Source organism: Cynocephalus volans, chromosome 1 (genome assembly GCF_027409185.1).
Source record: "Cynocephalus volans isolate mCynVol1 chromosome 1, mCynVol1.pri, whole genome shotgun sequence".
Taxonomy (NCBI): Eukaryota; Metazoa; Chordata; class Mammalia; order Dermoptera; family Cynocephalidae; genus Cynocephalus; species Cynocephalus volans.
This window is the reverse complement of record NC_084460.1, coordinates 145493991-145515084: the sequence shown is the minus strand read 5'-3', so window position 1 is coordinate 145515084 and position 21094 is coordinate 145493991. Positions and strand designations below refer to the sequence as shown.

The window sequence follows — 21094 nt, the reverse complement described above, 5'->3', positions numbered from 1 at the left end:
TTTGGATTTATTCTTTTTTTTTAATTCTATTTTTTTTTCATTGTACATGTTTATGGAATACAGTTTATTTAAATACATGCATATATGATATAAGCTAATCAGACTAGTTAGCGTATCTGTCACCTAGACATTTATTGTTTCTTTGTGGTTATAACATTCAAGATCCTCTTTCTGGCTATCTTAAATATGTGATAAAATATTATTAGCTGTAGTCACCTGAGGGCACCAGAGCTTATTCTTCCACTCTAACTGTAACTTTGTAACTTTTTACAAAGTTTTCTTCCACTGCCACCCCTCCCCATCTCCTGCCCTTTCCCTGCCTCTGGTAATCACTATTCTGCTCTTTATTTCTCTCTTTTTAATTTGTTTTTCTTTATTGACCCATAATAGTTACATATATTTGTGGAATACAGTATGATATTGTGGTACATTCATACTGTGTACAGTAATCATATCGGGTGTTTACTATATCCATCACCTCAAACATTTGTCACTTCTTTGTGTTAGGAACATTCAACATCATCTTGACTAGCTATTCAAAGATATGCAGTACTTTGATGTTAACTATAATCTCCCTATGTTACTATGGAATCCCAGATCTCATTCCTCCTATCTGTCTGGTATTTTGTATTCACTGACCACCCTCTTCCCATCACCTTTTCCCCTTCCCCTCACTAGTCTCTAGTAACCACTATTGTACTCTCTACTTCTATGAGAATAACTTTTTTAGCTTCCATGTATGAGTGAGAACATGTGGTATTTCTGTCTTGGTGCCTGGCTTATTTTACTTAACAAATTTCTCCAAAGTTATCTGTATTGTTGCAAATGCAAATGGCAGAATTCCATGCTTTTTTATGGCTGAATAGTATTTCATCATGTGCATATATACCACATTTTCTTTATCCAGTCATCCATGGAAGGATATTTAGGTTGATTCCAACTCTTGGCTGTTGTGAATAGAGCCAAAATAAACAGACTTAAACAGACTTTTTTTTTTTTTACTTCCCCATTTCTGTTGAAAGGCATTATTATTGCCTCCATCATCTCGTCTTAAAACCTGCCTTCATTTTTGATTCTCCCTATTTCATGATTTCCAACAACCAATTAGCAACTAAGTGTTAGCTATTTTTTTTTTAATGTGATATTTTCATTTATTTTTGTTTTCTGTATCTGTTTAAAAATTTTATATTTATTTTTGGGGGGCACAGTGCATTGTTTAAATACGTGCATATACTGCACAATGAATCACTTAGGGTAAATAGCATAGTTTTGTACCTGTTAGTCCATCCCTTCTCCTTCCCCCCTCCTGCTTCCCTACCAGCATGTTAGCTCTTCTGCCACTGTAATGTGTCTGAAGTTTTTCTTCTCATCTCCTTTCCATTGCCATGACCAAGTTCAGATCCTCGTTCTGTCTTTCCCGAACTATTGTGATGGCCATTGAACTGATTTTCTTCCTTTGGCCTCTTTCTTCTTCAGGTCATCTTATGTGCATCTTTGAGCATGTAACCTTCCAATAAATTTCAGACTCTAAGGTTAGGTCTAATCTGCTTCTCTAGGATTATTGCTTAGTCTTCTTCATGTCTCCTGTTCACAAAGCTACCTATCTCAATATCTTCCTCTAACTTTCTCTATTTTGTGTTACTTCTTTGGAAACATAGAATGCACTTTTTCTTTCCAATGTCTAAATCCTTTAAGGACCCCAAATCTAAGAAGTCTTCAGTGAGCCTTATTTCTTGAAGTCATTTTTATCTGCCCTAAATATTCTTTCTCTGCATCTCAAGATGCTTTTCACTTTCTACATTTTATCACACCTTATGTACCTGTAAAGTCATTGAGGGCAAGAGCTATGTTTATTGTAGCTTTGAATTCTGTCACTGCTATGTTCTCTCTACTTAGCACTGTGCCATAAAGATATAAAGAACTCATTATGTAATATGTAGACTAAATAAGCTAATTCACTCATGCCTAAAAATATACAGGCAGTACTTTAATGTAAAGTTTATTTTTCTACTTTAGCTCATTCCATAGAAGGGTTGTACTTTGGACTTACCCTGGACTTATGTCTTGTAATGTAGTAGTAGTAGTTTTGTAAGTTGTAGTTGCCACCCATTGGTGACTGGATATTGAAAGAATAATGGGCACACATGGATGGAGCAAGATACATGAGCAACTGCTGATTGATCTAAGGAGGAAGGTAACTGCAAGTTTCAAACTACCATGAGTGACATTTAAGCATTACCCTAGTAGTGTGTGGAGTAACCTGCTTTTACTGCATTTCCATAGGAGCAGCCATCTGCTCATTGCTTCTCAACTGTCTCCATGGTGGCTTGGCATGGAAGTTTGGCCTTCTTTGAAGTAATAATCCAGTCCTGGCAGCTATAAGTAGGCAAAACCAAAGAAACATTATAACAAAAGGCTATAGAAAAACTTCAAATGAAATTATGATGTGATGACATAAATGATCTTAAGAGGTAGAATAAGAATTGGCAAGACAGCGATTCATTGGTGAAATGGTACTGAATAAGAGTCTCAGCTACAAATCGAGGAACACTGTCAGTCCAGCTTCAGGATGGAAGGAAGCAACGAATTTATAAAGTGTAGAAGAATTTGGTTACCATTAAATTTTTTAGCTGAACACACATATATAGAAATAGTATTAACTGTTGTGTACATTTTGAAAATGAAAACCCACAGTAAATATCACACTTCCTAGTGAGATTTTGAAGCAGTTCCCATTAAGTTCAGGCAGAAGACGAAGGTCTCTACTATCACAACGTTTATTCCACAGTATTCTGGATTCCTAGTCAGTTTAATAAGATTAAAACAAACAAAAAATGTATAAAGGAAGAAACAAAACTGTCTAAAGCATCTACAGATAAATTATTACCGTTCATGTGAATTTTTTTCAAAGTTGTTTGATAAAAGATAAATAGCAATTAAACTGTAGGGTACTTAGGAATAAATCTAATACAAGGAGGTAAGTTCTTTCTGAGGAACATTATAAAAACTTTATTGAGAGATATAAAAGATTATATAGATGAAAAGATTCATACAATTTCAAAGAAAATGCTTAGAGTCTTTGGTCTGTTTGGGGGTGGGGTTGACAAGCTTATCCTAAACCTAATTTAGAAAAGATAGGGGTTCGGAATAGCCAAGATAATTTTTAAGAACAGCAGGGAGGATCACTTATCCTACCAATGTATACTGCATCACACAACAATAATAAGGTAGTAGGCAATGGTGCAAGGAGAGACAAGTGGAACAATGGAATATGGTAGCATAGAAACGGACCTATGTAATAATAGGATTCGGAAGATAACAGAAATAGCATTACAAAGGAGCTATTATGAACTATTAAATAAATAGTGTTGAAGCAATTGGCCCATTACATGGAAAAGGATAGTTAGAATCCTACTTTACTCCAAACACAAATATGAGTAATGATGACCTCAATGTGAAATGCAAACTTTACAACTTAGAAGAAAATATAGGAAACTATCCTAATGATATAGGTATAAGAGAATTGAAAAAAAAAGAAAAAGGCACAAGTCATTTAAAAAAGCATATTTCCTGTTGCTGCTATAACACATTATTTCAAACTTAGTAGCTTAAGATGACAGAAGTTTGCTGTCTTTCAGTTCTGGAGGTCAGAAGTCTGAAATGGGTCGTATTGGGTTAAAATTAATGTGCTGGTGGGACTGAGTTCCTTCTGGGAAGCTTGAGGAGAGAGTCCATTTCCTTCCCTTTTCAGCTTCTTCACCTTTACTTATGGTCCTCTTCCATCTCCAGAGAGTATCACTCCAACCTCTGCTCTTTATCCTCTATCTCTGACCTCCTTGCCTTCTTCTTATAGGGACCCTTGTGGCTATATCAGGTTTACCTGAATAATCTAGACTAATATCCCCATCTCAAGATCCTTAATTCTCAATCATGTCTGTAATGTCCCTTTTACCATGTCAGGTAACATATTAACAGGCTCCAGCAATTAGGATGTGGAAATTTTTTTGAGTTGGGGGTGGGGCAGGTATTAATTATTCAGCCTGCTACAGCAAGCCACAGAATATATTTGCAGCCAATTATGCAAAGGTTTAGTGTACAGAATATAAGAAGAGCTTTTTCAAACCAACTGAGAAAAACCCATTTCAAAAATTGTCAAATATAAATAGGTAGCTCATGAAAGGGAAAAATGGCTAAGGACATAGGTGTTAAATTTCACTTAGTGATCAAGGAAATACAAATTAAAACAGTAATGAGATAACATTACCTTACTTTAGATACAACCATTAAAAAATTTGACAATATTAAGGTTTGGTTTAGCGGAAGAGAAGCGGGATAAATCATATACGGCTAGTGGAAGAAGTGTCAATTACAATGGGAAAAATTAGGATGTCTGTTGCGGCATTGATTGATGAAACAAACTATAGTGCATTTACATAAGAGAAAGAAATATGGTAGTAACAATGAATGAAAAGCTACATGAAGGAACAGTCAAATTTCAAACACAATAGGCAAGAAAAGCAGGTTGCTAAAGGGTGTTTCAGTAAGATACATTTCTGTAATTTTGAAAAACAAAGGACGTGTAACTGTTCATGGAAAATCATGAACTAGAAGGATTCACAACAACTTCAGCATAGTGGTTACCTCTAGGGACGGGGGACGGGGGAATTTAAAGTCAGTTGCACTTGTTTTATTTATTTAGAAAATTTGTTACAAGTATAGTAAAATTAAAATGTAATACTTCTGGGTGTTGGGCACATAGTCATCTACTATGTTATTTATTCTTTTTGAAATGTATTATATTTTTTTAAAAAAAGAAAAAAAAAGGCAAGTAAGAAAGGTAGATCTATAATGAGACTTATTTTCTAAACCAAATGGAAGAGGCTCTATGAGATGGATTATACTGGTGAAGAGTTTACTGGTGAAGAGTTTGGTTTGGGTATCTGAGAGAACTTGGTTCAAGTCCTGACTCCATCATTAATAATTGTTAGCTGAGTGACCTGGGGCATGTTTTTGACCATGCTGAGCCTAAACTTTCTCATCTAATAAAGTGTGAAGATTAAATGAGTTGGTGCATGTGAAGCCACATGGTAAGCACTCAGTAATATTATAACAGCTCATAATCGATAGTTTATTAATACTTGTGCAACACTAAGACATGATAGGCTGAAGGTTATTTAAATGATTTTGTTTTAAATAGGTCAAGCCTAGAAGATTCTAGATTAGAGTCTTACCGGAGATTTATGAGCCCTCTACTAAATTTTTATCATTTCAAATAACTGTTTTTGCCAGCACACTGTTGTTGGTATTTATTTGGAATTGAACGGTATTTGACGTATATATTATGGTTAATTTATTTTAATTCAGTTGGGTGCACTTTATTGTTTAGCTTTGGTTCATTAGGTAAATTCTGGGGTGAATTGATACAATACTGTTGGTCTGTACCGATATGACTGTTCTCAGTGGCTGACTGCAAAACATTTTTAAAGTAAAATTATATGTTATATTTAGGACCTGACCAATTAATGTTACTCTGAGGTACTATGAACATGTTTTCCATACAAAGTTATTTGAAACCCAAAGAACTATACAGTGCCAAAGTATGTCTGTTTAGTTTTTTTTTTTTTTTAATCTCAAAAACTAGTAGTTACTTAGATTTTAAAATTTTGTTAAATTATATTGAAGACGTGTTGATATAAATGTAATCCTTCTATCAGAGTACTTGTACTGGGGTCTTAGAGCTTCAAATTCAGATGTCAGATAATTAGTTAAGCAAGCGGGGTAGTTAAGAATAGGGTTCACAGCTGAGCAAGATGAAGTCAGGTGCTTCATATAATATCATATCTGCCAATCAGAAATATTCTACATTGTAAAATTATCAGTACTTAGAACATTTTAGAACAGTAGCCTAAGGGTTAAGCCTCTGGGGCCACACTGTCTAGATTTGAATGCCAGCTCTTCCACTTAGTGTGTGACCTGTGCCTCCTCAGTGGGACTAATAATAGTACCCATATCAAAGGTAAATTGTAAGAATTAAACGAGTAAATACAGTTCTACAATCCCTGATCTGAATGTATTTTGGGATTTGGAATTTTTCAAATTTAAACAGTAATATGATTTATATATGGCATGTAAGAAAACACGCCCAGTAGAGTTCTGGGCAGAACCCCTTAATTAAAAGAATTTTTGATTTTAAAACTTTCTGAATTCCAGAACTATGAATACGGGATTGTCAATGGAGGGAGGGAGGGATGGGGAGAGAGAGAGAGAGAGAAGAGAGTGAGAGAGAGAGAGAGAGAGAGAGAGAGAGAGAGAGAGAGAGAGAGAGAGTGTGTGTGTGTGTGTGTGTGTGTGTGTGTGTGTGTGTGTGTGTGTGTGTGTGTGTGTGTGTGTGTGTGTGTGTGTGTGTGTGTGTGTGTGTGTGTGTGTGTGTGTGTGTGTGTGTGTGTGTGTGTGTGTGTTTTACTTAGGACAATAATACCTGCCACATATTACGTGCTATATCTGTTAGTGATTACTACTATTGTCACTTAAAATATTATTTTAGTTGATGGGATGAGGAGGAGCAATGAGTTTTGCCTTTCTTATTGAAATTTTTATTTATACTCTTTGTCAAGCATTCCTTTTCTTTCATAACCATATCCTCCTTTTAGAAACTGTATCCTCTTTGCATAGCCTAGATTTGACCCTGTAGGAATGTCCTGTTACTGCTGACACCTAAGAAGAGCTTTTAACCTCAAATGGTTGGCTGTCTTCTAAGTTAACATGGACTGAGACCAAGCCATTTGTAGAGTTCAAATTGTAATCAAATTCTGGCAATTTCTGTTGTCCCTGGAAAGTTCAGATTACTCTGTCACCTTCAGTTTTGAAGACTTATTAATAGTTTATATCTCTTCCTACTTTCATGTTTGGGAAATGTACCAGAAAAGTATTATTTTAAAATAGTTCTTCAGTACTCTTAATTTCTGAGTGATTAGCTCTTAACCTCCCCCCACCATCCTGCTCAGATTATCACTATGATGACCTTTCTAATCTTTCTAACTTTTAAGTACGTTTATAAATCAAGTGCATTTGTAAATTTAAGTATATTTATAAATTAAAACCATTTAAATTAAAATAATTTAAAATAGAAAAAAATCAAGTTAAACATATATATTAAACCTCTAGAGGGTTTAATATTTAACCTTTAAGCTTAGAAACAATAGATGTTCTCAAATGAAAAATTTGATAGATTGGACTACATGATGATATCCTTTAGTTGTTAATGGAGAGGTGGGATATTTTTCTACATTGGTTTATTAGTCATATCTCTTTTTTTGGTAGATGCTATTGGCTTATGTTCTTTGCTCATTCATTTAATGGGGATTTTAGAGTGTCTTACAGATTTTTATAAACTTTTAAAATTTAAAAAATATTATCTGTCATTTTCTACAATTTTTTTTCTCAATCTCCGTGCATTATTATTTTTTTAAATAGAGGTTTAATTGATTTTTGTGGTCCCCTCCATTAAACTTTTCATCTTTCCTTAAGATAAGTTTCTAGATGTAGAATTGCTAGGTCGAGGGAATGAATTTGATGGAGTTGGAGTGATAATGGAAGCTTTTTGAAAAATGTCTTTGTAAGCATTCAGTAACAGGAAGAGGAAAAATGTACACAGGTTCTATTTTTCTTAAAATAATGGTTAGCATTTAGATCACATTCTCATAATAGGCTTTTAATTTTTTCCCCTTCTGGGATATAAAACAGTTCCAGCATGTGATCAGTAAATACCTTCAGTATAGGTGGCTATCACTATTACCACAGCAGCTCTTCGCAGGGAGTGTGTTGCTGCTTGTTGATTGTGAGCCCTGTCCAGTCTCCTTGCCTGTCTGCTCTTCCTCAGTAATCAGTAATTCAACAAGTAGATGTGTGGAAAGAAATAAGCTGAAGTGCTTTTTTAAAAGCCTGAGGGTGAAGATGTTGAAAAAAGTCTAACAATACAGACAGGAACTTACCTGTGGATTTTTACTGTCTGTTCATATTCAGTCACCATTTCAGTGGGTAACTTAGAGTCTGCTCTTGGCTACATCTCTAACCTACTGCTGTGCTAGACTCCTGTGAGTACATTTGTTCCATAAACTGTTGGGGTGCTTCCTATTTTTATTGTGCATATAGCAGAAGAGTTGTCTAATCTTGTCTGCAGTCACTCAGTAACTCAGTGACTAGGGGTGAATTTCTTTTTCTGACCCCATCAGTGAGGGAAAATCAATGCTTCTGGGCAGGCTTTCTATTCTTAACTTACTGTCTCACTGCATGCAGTGATTTTTACGTTTTTTTCCAGTATCCTCTAATCCCTAGATCTGCACTATCCAATACTATAGCACTAGCCACATGTGGTTATTTAAATAAAATAAAATAAATTCAGTCCCTTGGTCACACGAGACACTTTTCCAGTGCTCTAGGCCATGTGTAGCTAGTGGCTGCCCTATTGGAGAGTTCAGGTGTACATTTCTATGACTGCAGAAAGTTCTGTTGGACAGTGCTTCAGACCTTCCCTGATCAGCAGGCAAGGCAACCTTGGCAACATAATGTGAAGAGAAAATTACTCAATTCCCTATTTTCAATGGAAAGATCTTAGCATTCCTTTCCTATGTTTTATTTCAGAGGAAGTATAATTAATTCTTGCCAAAGTGATCCTTTCACTCATGGGCCAATTTCAGCCAAAGGTTCTGAACTGACAGGCAGCAGTGGATCGGACCTCTCACTCCTTCCCTGGAACCATCCCTCTTGTCTTGCATTATTCAGTTTCTTTCTATTCCACTGCCACTTTCTGCTGTGCTCACAAGCATGCTCCTCCCATAGGCCGCTACTCTACTTCGCTCCTCTTCACCAAATTTCTCTGAAACATAATCTGTCTGCCATTGCTCACCACTTACTCCTCAGCCGTTTCAACCCAGATTCCACCCCTCATTTCTGACACGCCACTGAAACAGTTCTTGTAAAGGTTTCTAGCTGCCTCCTGATTGCCAAACCCAAACCAGCTCATTGCAGTCACCCTCCTCTTCAACATGGGAAGAATTTGATGCTGTGGGACAAGTCTCTCCTATAATTTGCTTTCTCCTTTTCTTTTATAATATGAAGAGCTGTCTTTGGGATCTCCTCTCCTGACTTACTTGTTCAGTCACCTCCACCTCCCGCAGCACAGTTCTATCCTTCCGTTTCCATTTTCTTACCCATGGCTCCAGTTATCACCCAGATTCTGAGAGTTCCCAAACTTTTCCTCTTTATACCTGTTCTTATCCCTGAACTGCAGATCAAAGGGTTTGGTGTATGTTCAACATACCTGTTAAGATTCTCCAGCCTCTTAAAACACCCAGTTTTAAATATAACTACTTAGCTCCTGGGCGTGCTTTTCCTCCTTATTTCCTTATAGATTACAAATTATTCCACCATGCTCCCAGCCACTATTTTTTCACATCTTTTTGCTTGCTTACTTTTCCCACTTCTTTGCCTTAGCATTTTATCACTGTGATGGTTTTCCTGGCCATCCCTTATTGTAAACCTTTCCCTGTCCCTCATTTTAGGTCTGGTTCTTTATTTTTTTTTTTTTTTGATGTCAAATATTCTACCAGAATACTGGTACTGTTACTTCCATTCTCTCTATTCTTCACTCATGTTGTTGTCAGATACATTTCCTGGAGGCCATTTTTAAAAAATACACATAAACACACATACACACACACACACACACATATTCAATGCAAACATATGGATTATAATTAACCAATTTAAATTTTTGAATAAATAATATGTTCCCATGGCTTAGAAATCAAAAAGTATCAAAAGGCATTCAGTGAAAATCTTTGCTCCCACTCATGCCCTTTATCTTCTCAGATGCTATCCTCCTAACAGGTAGTGGTGGTTACTGGTTTTATATTTATTTTAGGATTTTCTAAATGTGTATATAAGTAGAAATGTATGTATGTATGCATAAATAAAACGGTAGCATATGAAATTTGCTCTTTTATACTATTCTTCACTTCGTATTTGCCTCTAAAGAATATATCTTGGCAATCTATCCATAAAGAAAGGTTTTCATTCTTTTTTACCTCATTTTTAAAAATAGGATTCCTCTATGAATGTACCATAATTTATTTAATCAGTCTCCTCTTGATAGGCATTTAAATCATTCCCCATCCTTTACTTTTCCAAACACGGCTGCAAAAAATATCTCTTTCATAAGTCTGTTTTCTCTTACGCACTTGTATCTTCAGGTCATTTGTGAGAGCCAGTTGCTTTTGGACTGTTGATTTTCTGTTCTTTGACCATCCACAGTCTGTGCTGCTTGCTCTGCTTCTCAAGTTACAGATACTTCAGCCCAATCTTAGTCCTTAAATTCAAAAGCCTACAAGAACTCCCTGTTGACAAGAAATCTGTCTGCCCCGTCAGTGTAGGAGAGAAGCAGGCACCTCAGTACACAGCAACAAACAGTGCGAGCACTTGGCACTGTGTCCTGTGGGACCCTGTATTCTATCTAAATGGATCTACTTGCTGTTGCCCTCACCCATCCCGTGCACTTCTGCTGCTTTGCACCTAGTGCCTTCCCTCTCTTCCTTCTGAGTCTTCCAAATCCATTGTATCCTTTGAGACTGAGCTCACACACCACCACATCCACAAAGCTTCCTTGATTCCTGCTCCCTTCTGTTAAAAATAATCTAGCTTTCTACTGAGTACTCTCACAGGGCATACCCTTTTCTACCCTGGATTATGTTACAATATCTGTAACTACAATATCTATAATTACAATTATGTGCAGTTCTCCTAATTTAGCTACTAGTTAGTAATACCCCAACCGCAAGCATGGTGACTTGTTTTGATTTCTCATCCCCCAAGTCTCTCAGCATGATTTCTTGCACAGACTAATGAATGAAAAAGAGCAATATTCTATTGTTGTCCGACATGATGGGTTGAGGGAATACATACTTTTAATGCAGAAGTCACCCCTGTCCTTATGCATTCTGGCTATTTTTTTAAGTTAAAAATGCCCTTTTCTCCCTCTTAGCAATGTTCTTAAGAGCCCAGAGCCACACAGTCTTGCATTCCTAACGACTGTGCCTATAATCTCCTGGTGCCATTTTGTTCCATATTTATTCTGTTGCCAGCTAGAAGCATTGGCAGGACCAATATGTGATCTGTACTACAGCATCACAAGACCTTATTACGTGATTTGGATCCAGGTGTCCCTTTTTATTGTGTCCATTTTTATTATGAAATTATGATTGCTTTTCTGAAAACTTCAATTTTAATGTACAAAGAGTTGAATAAAAATTAATAGAATCTATCCTCACGAGCTCAGTTTTGACTATAACATCCATAGAGGGCACATGAGTAAACTCTGTGCATTTGAGATTACAGTGGATCCCGGGGTACCCGGCATTCTGACTGGGATGTTGCTGAGGTATGGCTGCCCATATAGTGATGCTTTCTCTTTTTTGTGCTATTAGGTTTTTGAAGAACCCTCTATCAGCCTTTTTGCTCTGGAACATTGTGAGGGAAGAGAGTTACATCTAGAAGAGGCTGTGAACTCTGTTTTGAACAAGGACCTTCACTTCTACACCCAGTCTGTGTGGGTAAAAAGTGGACTGTAAGTATAGGAGAAGGGCTTGGTCTGGTTTGGTCTGTCCTAGGACAGAGTTGCACAGTTGCTTTTTATTCCCTGACTTCTGTTGTTTTGGTCTGATGATGGTCTTACTCCTTTCTCTCTTGATGTAGTAACAGCAGTTTCTGCTTAAATAAAGAGAAGACTGGGTACCATGCTCAGTAGGCAGTAGTATGCAGTGGTCTGGGGGAAGAGCCCCTATAAAAAAGGGCTGCCACATAGTCAGAGCATGTTTCATAGAGTAGGTTGACCAGATGAGTTTACCCTTGTGAGCCCACTTTTCTTTCAGGAGAAATTTCATTTAGTCAGTAACTTTGATTAAGACCATTTTCTGCTTAATTAAGGCAAGTGACTGTTTGCAAGACTAAGAATGTTCTGTTGTATTTTGATTTGACAGCTTGTTTATTCTAGAATGGTTCCCTGCAGGGTACTCATTTTCATGTGGAGTACAGTGGTTGACCTAGCCTGCCTACCAGTGTTGCTTTTCATTTAGGTTTCATTCAGGGTGGATCCAGATTGTGTGGCTCCTTCACTTTTACAATTTGGGAAGCTGCCTATACAAAAAGAAATTAAAAAGTATGGATACAGAAATTAGGTATCAACTTTACATATTTATTTAGATCAAAAGTGGTGAGAGGCCTGCAAGTGAGGGGCTCTGAAGTTGAAGTTCTATTTGCTTCCTGGAAAATCTGCCTCTCAGGCCATTTCTGAAGAGTTTGGCATATAAGTCAGCCTCTGCTCCTGCACGGTTTTGCTTTGGTATGAAAAGTCAGCTAAAAAAAATACACAAAGCTCTCGATGGTTAACATAAAAATGACTGTTTTTATTTATTATGGCTTTTAAATTATGTGATAATCAGCTTTGCTTGTTTAAATGTCTGGAAATAATGAAAGAGAAAGCCAAGAATATAAGTCAATTTGAAAATTGTCAACTATTTCAAAAATGACGTTTACATTATTCACATGTATAACAGGTTAAATTTTCTTCTGCAAAGCATTTCACATTGTTCAGTGTTCATTAAAATAAATTGATTTACTTTAGCCATAATAGTCCAGTATATTGTTTACCAATTAACTAGTCCTTTTGAACTGAATTTTACATCCCTGTAATATAGGACTTGCACAACATTTTTATTTATTTCTTTACATTCCCAAGTAAAATTAATATTTGACTCATTTCTGAAAAATTTTCACCTCACTTTATTTCACTCTTTTCTGGAAAACTGGTGCCATTTTACCTTGACATTTTTATTTCTTCTCTTTGCCTTATTATCCACCTACTCTCACTATCCCAGATTCTTTGTAAGAGAATTGTACATAGAGTCAGGAATAGTGAAGGCTGTCTGAAGATATTTCTAGGCTACAAATGGCTTACAGGATACTACTTAATGCACAGCCAGCTACCCTCAGTGACAAGTTGGGTTTATTTTGTTTTAAACCCCATGTTATCCCATATCTTTGGATCTGTGATGGTAACGAGGGCCATGATTTAATGCACCATACCACACAGTTTTTCCAGTTGCGGAATCCATGTAGATCAATATATAATTAGGTACAGTTTCTTAAAATCTTGCCTAGATTTTATAACTGAAACTTCCCTGCCTGCTTAAAGAATCAGAGAAGCTGGAGCAGTGGCTATGCCCTCCGTGATCATCCTGTCCTGCCTCTGCACTGGTCTGATGATTTAGATTTGTGTGGGCAGGAAGGGGTCGAGGGAGGTCATCCATCTTCTTCATCTATCCATGATTTGGCCAAGCCTGATCACAGTTGTGGGGAGCAGTGTGGACTTTTCCTCGTAGAGGTCAGTTTAGGTCAGTAATCTACTACCCAGGCTTTCATAGTTTTAATACATCAAGATTTCCTCAGTGACTCCCTCTTCCCCTCAGTTTTATGTACAAGTTGACGTATTTTCCTATATTTACCGAGGTACATGTCCCTAAGGAATTCATCTGGAAAACTGAAGGGCTCAAGTCACAGCCACAGCACCATAGCACCAGCCCTTTATAGCTTGTGTCCTAAAGCCTGGAGCAACCTGTTCCTGAGTACTGGCCCACCTGATGGGCAGACTGCCTTTCCTGCTGCTGGTGCTCTGCACCTCATCTCCAAGGTTACACATTCTGTGGTCCAAAGCAGGGCAACCCTTGCTGCAATTCCAGGTGCTTTGTCTGAACAAGCAAGGCAGCCACCTCATCCTCCACACATACTTTCTTAAAGCACTGTTTGTGGAAGTTCTGCTGAAAATTTAAAGTCCTCTTGGCCATCCCAGCTTATTCTCCTTAGCTGTCCATCTTGCTTGGTAACCACCTAAAGCAGGGCTAGGCCAACTTTTTCTGCAAAGGGCCAAATAGTCTTTTCAGTTTGTGGACCATCTGTCTCTGTCACAACTACTCCACTTGCCATGGTCATAGTGCAAGAGCAGCCATGGTTAATCTGTAAAGGAATGGGCATACTGTGTTCCATTAAGTAAGTAGTAAGACTTCACATACTCACCTCGAGGCCTTGTGCACATTTATACACTTTAATGCAGCCAGAGTTGAAGACGTGGGTATTTAGGAGGATTTGCAAAGGACCAGGCCTTGAAGTATAAGAATGAGATGGGGGCCTTTGTGGATAGTTGTAAGTAGTCCTCGGTGGCCTTGGGGAAGGTGTGGAGGGAGTTGTGGGAGAAGATGCATCTGGAGAGTTTGCTGGAGCCATCCCAACAGGCCTTGAAGGACATGTGATAATGACCCAGAGGCAGGAGAGTGGTTTTCTACTGGGTAATAAACCAGTGTTACTGTCTGCCTTTGAAATGTTAAAATGCTATGAAAAAAGACTTAGCTTATCAAAGGAACACAGAATTTCAGAGCTGGAGAGAACTTTGCATTCATTTTGGAAGAAAGGAAACCAGCATCCTAATTGGAATCCAAATCTTCTCACTCCAATCCAGCCTTTCTCCTGGACGTCCCTGCTTTTTCTGTTAAGAAAAAATGTTTAAATCTGCAAACCTAGAAGTTATAAAGAATGTACCCAATAAAGCATAATAGCAGGTATTTTTGATAAGAGATTGCTTTTTTGTTTTGAAGTATTCCACTTTTTTCTTTCCTGCTCTCTTATAGATGGATAGCTTATGAAGGATCCAATTTCTTGGGAAGACAAATCCTACTTGAGCCTAATGAGATCCCAAATTGGACAGCATTCAGTGGATGGAAAACAATTGGTTCCCTCCGTCCTATGAAGCAGGTAAGTAGTAAAGAACCATAAGATCCAAAGCAGCTTGATTTTCTGGTAGAAATGTCGTAAATCATAGCATCTGAAATATTGGCCATTTAATTTAGTTTGCCATTTATGTAGCAACAGGAGCAGATTAGGATGGGGCAATCTTTTTTTTTTTTTTTTTTAACTTCTCAATATACATTGTAGTTGATTTTCGTGTCCTCTTTCCCCCTTCGTCTCCCCTACTCCCATCTACATCATATCTGTTCACTTGTCTTAACAAGTTCAAGGAATTGTTCTGATTGTTGTATCTTCTCCCCCCCCATTTATTTGTATATTTATTTATTTTTGGCTCCCACAAATAAGTGAGAACATGTGGTATTTCTCTTTCTGTGCCTGACTTTGTTTCACTTAATATAATTTTCTCTAAGTCCATCTATATTGTTGCAAATGGTAGTATTTCATTCTTTTTTTAAAGCAGAGTAGTATTCCATTGTGTAGATATACCACATTTTCCTTATCCACTCATCTGGTGATGGACATTTGGGCTGGTTCCAACTCTTGGCTATTGTAAATAGTGCTGCAATAAACATGGGGGTACAGGTATCCCTTTGGCATGATGATTTCCATCCCTCTGGGTTTATTCCCAGCAGTGGAATAGCTGGGTCGTATGGTAGATCTATCTGTGTAGGATGGGGGAATCTTGTAGGTTTTAACCAATTAATAAAATTGTACCTAAGGTCAACATTGGATTTTAGCTTCAAGTCCAAAGTTGTATTGGCTATGTTCACTTTTCATGGAAAAATAAGATATTGTAAGCTCTTTGTCAAATAATGGAAGCAAGAATATGAACTTTTATACTGTACTAGTTTTACTTTCTAAGTATTTGGATTTTTTCCCCCTACTTACATAATACTCAGGATGGATCTGGCAATTTAATTAAAATAGTATTTATTGCACACCTACTGCTTGTCAGTCTTCTGTTCAAAGTTTCCCACTGCATTTAGCATACAGTCTACACTCTTCACGGGGCCTCTGTGATCAGACTCCCCTGCTTCTCCAGCCTCATCTCTCACGGGTCTCCTCCTCACTCACATGGCAGTGTCATATGCACCAAGGAAGAGTGTGTCCCCACTCAGGTGCTTAATATGGGCTGTGCCCTCTGTATAGAATGTTCTTCTCTCATTCTTTGTCTGGATAATTCTTAATCATCCCTCTGAATTCAACCTAAGTGTCAGGTCCTCAAGGATGCCTCCCTCACCTTCTCCCAATCTAAATTAGATTCCGAGAGACCTGGTTCTTTTTGTACAAGACGTTGAATGTAGTTTATAACCATATAGGTATGGTTGGTTTAGGCTCCTTCCTATTCTACTGAAAACCGCAGGAGACAGGGGCTGTGCATATTTTGCTTATTGCTGTACCCCTAGTGCCTGTCCAAAGTCTGGCACATTGTAGATGCTCAGGGACCATTTGTTTAATAAAGATACAAATGGATGAATGAATGTTTGATATTATGCAAAGTATAGTTGAAGATATAAGGATAGACAAGATTTCTGCCTTATTAGAGCTTACATTTTGTTGGGTAAAACATGTCCAACTCAAAGCAGTAACATAAAATGCAAACTAATGTGTAATCATCAAAAGCCACTAGGCATGCCTAGTTCAGAGAAGTATCAGTGTGTGTAGGAGTGGGGGGACAGGTTTCACAGAAGATGGAAAGTTCAGGCGAGGCTATCGGGTGTGGTGGTCAGTGGATATGCCACTTGTGCCCTCAATCTATCTCTTCAGAAACACTTTCTCACTTGATTCCAACAGCAGTCCTCTCAGGTAGAAATTATTCTCCCCATTTTCTAGTTAGGAAAATAAGGCCCAGAGCAGTAAAACACATTAACAAAAGTCATCCAAGTGTCAGAACCAGGATTTGAACCCAAATCTGTTATGCTTTAAAATTGTGTTCTTACGCAACTACACTCTACTTTCCTCCAGAATATGATCAGCATTTAGCATGCCACCATATATTCTAGGCACTGAGCTGAGTGTAGCATAGTGACTGTACTTGCTGAAGTTCTGATGTTCTGACATTAAGTGTTAAATAAATGGTAGCCAAGAAAAAATGAACCTAATTGGTCTTCACACGTCCTATACACACACACACATACGCCCCCACACGCCCCCCATTCCCACCACTCCTGGGTTCTGCTGGTTCAAATCTTTGCCCTGCCATTTGTGCCACACCAGGTTCCTCTCTAGTGAAACAGTCATCACATTGCTTACATCTCATTGTTGTTAGGGTTAAGTAAGATAGTGTATGTAAAGGGCCTGATACAACACTTGGCTCATATTACTATGGTAATACATTAGTTTTTAAAGATTATTTACTTACAATGTCCCTTGAGAGAACCAGAGATGCTTTTCTGAGCAATGCTAAAATATTAATAGCTTTCTTGGCATAGAGGGTGTGGTACAGGATTTCATGACCTTTACATCTTGTAAAGGTTTATTTCTCACTCCTATTGCATGGAATGATGGGTAATCTCACTGAAAAGCCATAGGAAAATGCAAGGTAGAAATGGGAATTCAGTTTAGCTTTTACCAACTATATAACATAATGTGAATCTTATTTTGTTAGAAACTTTAGTGGCCAAGTTTAATGTTGAGAATATTTTCCTCATTTTTGAATGGTGGTTCTTTGCTAGGGACAAAAGTTATTATCCCTTCCCATTGTTCAGGGTCCTGAGATAATGGGTAGCTAAAACGATGGCCTCTAATTTAACAAGTTTTTTGACAAGAATAATATGATATTCTTCTTGCATTGTGCTTTAAGAACTATGTGATTTCTATTCTGACTAAACATTTAATTTCAGAATAATATTTTAATAATTATTTCGAGCTTTGAAAACCCAGCAAAGGAATTCTGGGTTGCTAAAATAGTAGTTGTCTGTCATATTTAACTTTTCAGTAAGGCTACTGAAACTGCCTATAGTTCATATTCTTGTTTAGAAACTCAGGGCTAATTAAAATATGGTCTTCTTCGAGGCTGGGAATTAGGAAGTCACTGAGGTATTTACAATGCATATCAGTGTTTTTAAGTATAATTACAGAGGAGTCAGACTACAAATGTGTAATAAGGGTAATTAGTACCTTGCTTGAGTTAATTGATTAAAACTGTGATGTTTGGTCCTAAAGTAATTGGGATTCTGTCATCTGTGAAGGTCACGCCTGTTTTCTTATATGTACAAGGTAATGAAACTGTAATAGAGATATACTAAAGCCTCATGAATAGTTACAGTGGGAGACCAGGGTGAATCATAGAAATTTAAGTACATTATTGTTGCATTATGAATAAGAAGGGGTTTGAAACATTTAAAACATTTTGCCAAGTAGAGGTCCTGTTCACCTGCTTTAAATGACCTGATAATTTGCCCTTCTATTTGCTTACTCAAGTGCTCAGAATGTTTATTTCTTTAGGAAGGCTAAACATGGCAGCAATTTACCAAAATTCAACTGGCCTCATGTTGATCTATCCTAAGGTTCAACAGTAAATATTCATTGGCAGTCTTATCACAACACCCTGTTGCATTTACCTTGCCATTGTTTCTCAAACTGAAAGCACTCTCTTATTAACAGACCATTTGTTATTACTTCACAAGGCTCAAACTGGGGTGCCAACACCCCACCAAAGGTGGGGATGTTGAGTGTCCTGTATTTTATTATATTAAGGCTGGAGGCCTGAGTCATGGGGCTGAAAGAATGGTCTCTGTTGAGCTTCGATCATGTTCCCTGCCCTTTCACTGTCTCACTTATCCTGCCAGCTTTGGAATTAGTCTCTTATTCCCTGTGCCTAAGAGGAACTAGTGCATTTCAGCATAGGCCTTAGAGCTTCCTAGTCAAGAGATCTTGTTTTGGTGCAGACAAACCTGGCTCTTCCACATCTGTGTTAACCAAGGAAGATCATAATTGTATTTTCTTAAAGGGTAGTTCTGGTTATTAATTCTGACAAATGGCATAGAAAGCATTTAGTACCCTAGTTGACATATACTAAGCACTCAATGAACATTAGCTATTATCCTTAGAGGTAAGCCCCAGATTTAATATTTTATTTTATAACTTCCTGTATATATTCCAGGCCAAGGGGGTGAAGCCCTTTATTACCCAGTTTTTAAATGCTGAAGTAGTGATTAAACATTTCTTCTTCCTTAGAAGAAATGTAAAGGTTTTATGTAAACAAAGAGATTACCACAGCTACTAGGGCCCTCAGCTGAGTTTTCAAGAACTTCCATAGCAGTCTTTTGGCATTTTATCATAGCTCAAGACAGTATGTCTGATTACTGTACTTGTTTTTGTTATAAGATCCTTGTAGGTAGTACTCTGCCCTCTTTCCATTCTCCTATCTTGCTCAGCACAGCAGTGACACATTAGTTATTGAATGAAATTCATGAAGTCCCTAATTATGCACCACCCCACCTCTTGCTATATGGGGTTCTAGTGAATGAAACTATTATCTTCACAAATTCAAAAGGTCATTTTACAGAAAATATGACAGTTTGTACAATTTAAGCTTTGTGCTTGATAGTCTAAGGATTTATCAATAGAAATGATTAATTTACACATATTTACTAAAGGGAAAATAAGAGTGAAACTGATGTAAATAAGCTAATCACCTCTCACTTCTCCCAGCTTTCCTTCTTTGGAAGGACTGATTTCCAGATTCAAAATGTCATTTCTAAATGGCTCTGTTTCTCCTCTGTCACAGCCTGCAGTATACATTAGAATAAAGAACCGAGGCCAAAATGAGTATCTGACAGTCACTGGAAACCTAGCTGACACAAGGGCAGCATCTGTGTGCATTTCTCCTTATGGTGGAAAGAATACTCAGATCTGGCACTACTGTCGAGGACTCTTTAAATCCAAGGTAAACGACCCCACTTTTTGGTCTTTGTCTTTTTTTTTTTTGTTTTCTTTTAGAGATGAAAATCTTGACAAGTCAACTGGCATTGTAGAATAATGTAACTTCCTAAGAAAGTTCAGTGCACGATCACAGAAATACTGACATGTATGTTACTAAAACATTAAAGTAAAAACTAAGGTTATCACATACTACTGATATGCCTAAATGATTTTTTAAAATCAATGATATAAGTCACTAGATCCCAAGTGGGCAAGTGCTTTCATGAGATCTTCCTTACTTGATGGTCCAGATAAAATCAACTGTGTAATTCCAAACATGTTAAAATCCTTTCATTTTCAAGATATATAATGCAGAAATAGTAAAAGAAAGAAGCTGTTATTGAAGGAAGCTTAGAAAATAAAATTCAGGTTTATTTTTTCTGTGACTCCTCCATTATGTTTGATGCTATGCAGAATGGTGCACTAGTTTGAAAACATTAAAACCGTGTTTCCCCAGTGGATTATCTACTTTTTCTCATGCTTCAAAAATGAAAGGCGTTGAAAAGTAATTATTGTATAGATGTCTTTAGCACATCACCTGATGTTTTTATAAGAAAACCAAGCTTAATATAATACATTTTAAGCTAACATGGACTTAACATTTAATTTCAATCCAACAAACCTTTATTGAATATCTGTTGTCAGATGCAGACATCCTATTAAAAACAAGTACCTGTTTCAGTATTTATTTCTGTACCATTTCCTCCCCTCAGCCATAAAGACGATTAAAAAAATTTACTGAAATTATAATTATGCAATATAGTATTCTTTTTAGATAAGAAACAGCCACAAATCAGTCTATGATTTGTTCACCTGAAAGAAAAGGGACCCAACTTTATTTTGGCAAAGTAACTTATTTCTTAATACTTTTAGGCCAATGATATGTGCCTTGATGTGATTGGTGGCCGGGACACACCTGGAGCTAAAGTAGCCCTATGGACTGAACATGGGCAATTCAGGCAGAAGTGGAGACTGAATAAAAACGGAACCATCAGCTCTTATCTCAGTGATCAACTTGTCCTTGATGTTAAAGGTGAGCCCTTTGATAATTCCCAATGTTTTGTGTTCCTGGATATCAATTTAAGTTCCAAACTTCCTTGTTCTGGGTAAAGGACATCCTTATTATAAGAGAAATGTTAAGTCATTTTTAATTATGCTTAAAAAAAGTAAAGATATGCAGTTATACAAACAGAACAATTAGCTATATGGATCTAGTAGAAAAAGCCTAACAACAAAGTCTAAGGTTTTTTTGATTAGTACAGTTGTAAAATTTTTGCCACATGAACTCTGAGAACAATTCTCAATTTGAACCATCATA

The 21094-nt window shown here is 37.1% G+C and overlaps 1 protein-coding gene across 1 annotated transcript in view; it reads left to right on the top strand.

The window, feature by feature from the left end:
- Positions 1-21094, top strand: part of CRYBG3 (crystallin beta-gamma domain containing 3) — a 105254-nt gene that overhangs the window by 82008 nt on the left and 2152 nt on the right. Inside the window, exons 18-21 of the mRNA XM_063094384.1 lie at positions 11481-11620; positions 14733-14856; positions 19583-19741; positions 20650-20809. Of these exons, the coding sequence (XP_062950454.1) occupies positions 11481-11620; positions 14733-14856; positions 19583-19741; positions 20650-20809 (583 nt within the window). The remainder of the gene's footprint in view (positions 1-11480; positions 11621-14732; positions 14857-19582; positions 19742-20649; positions 20810-21094) is intronic.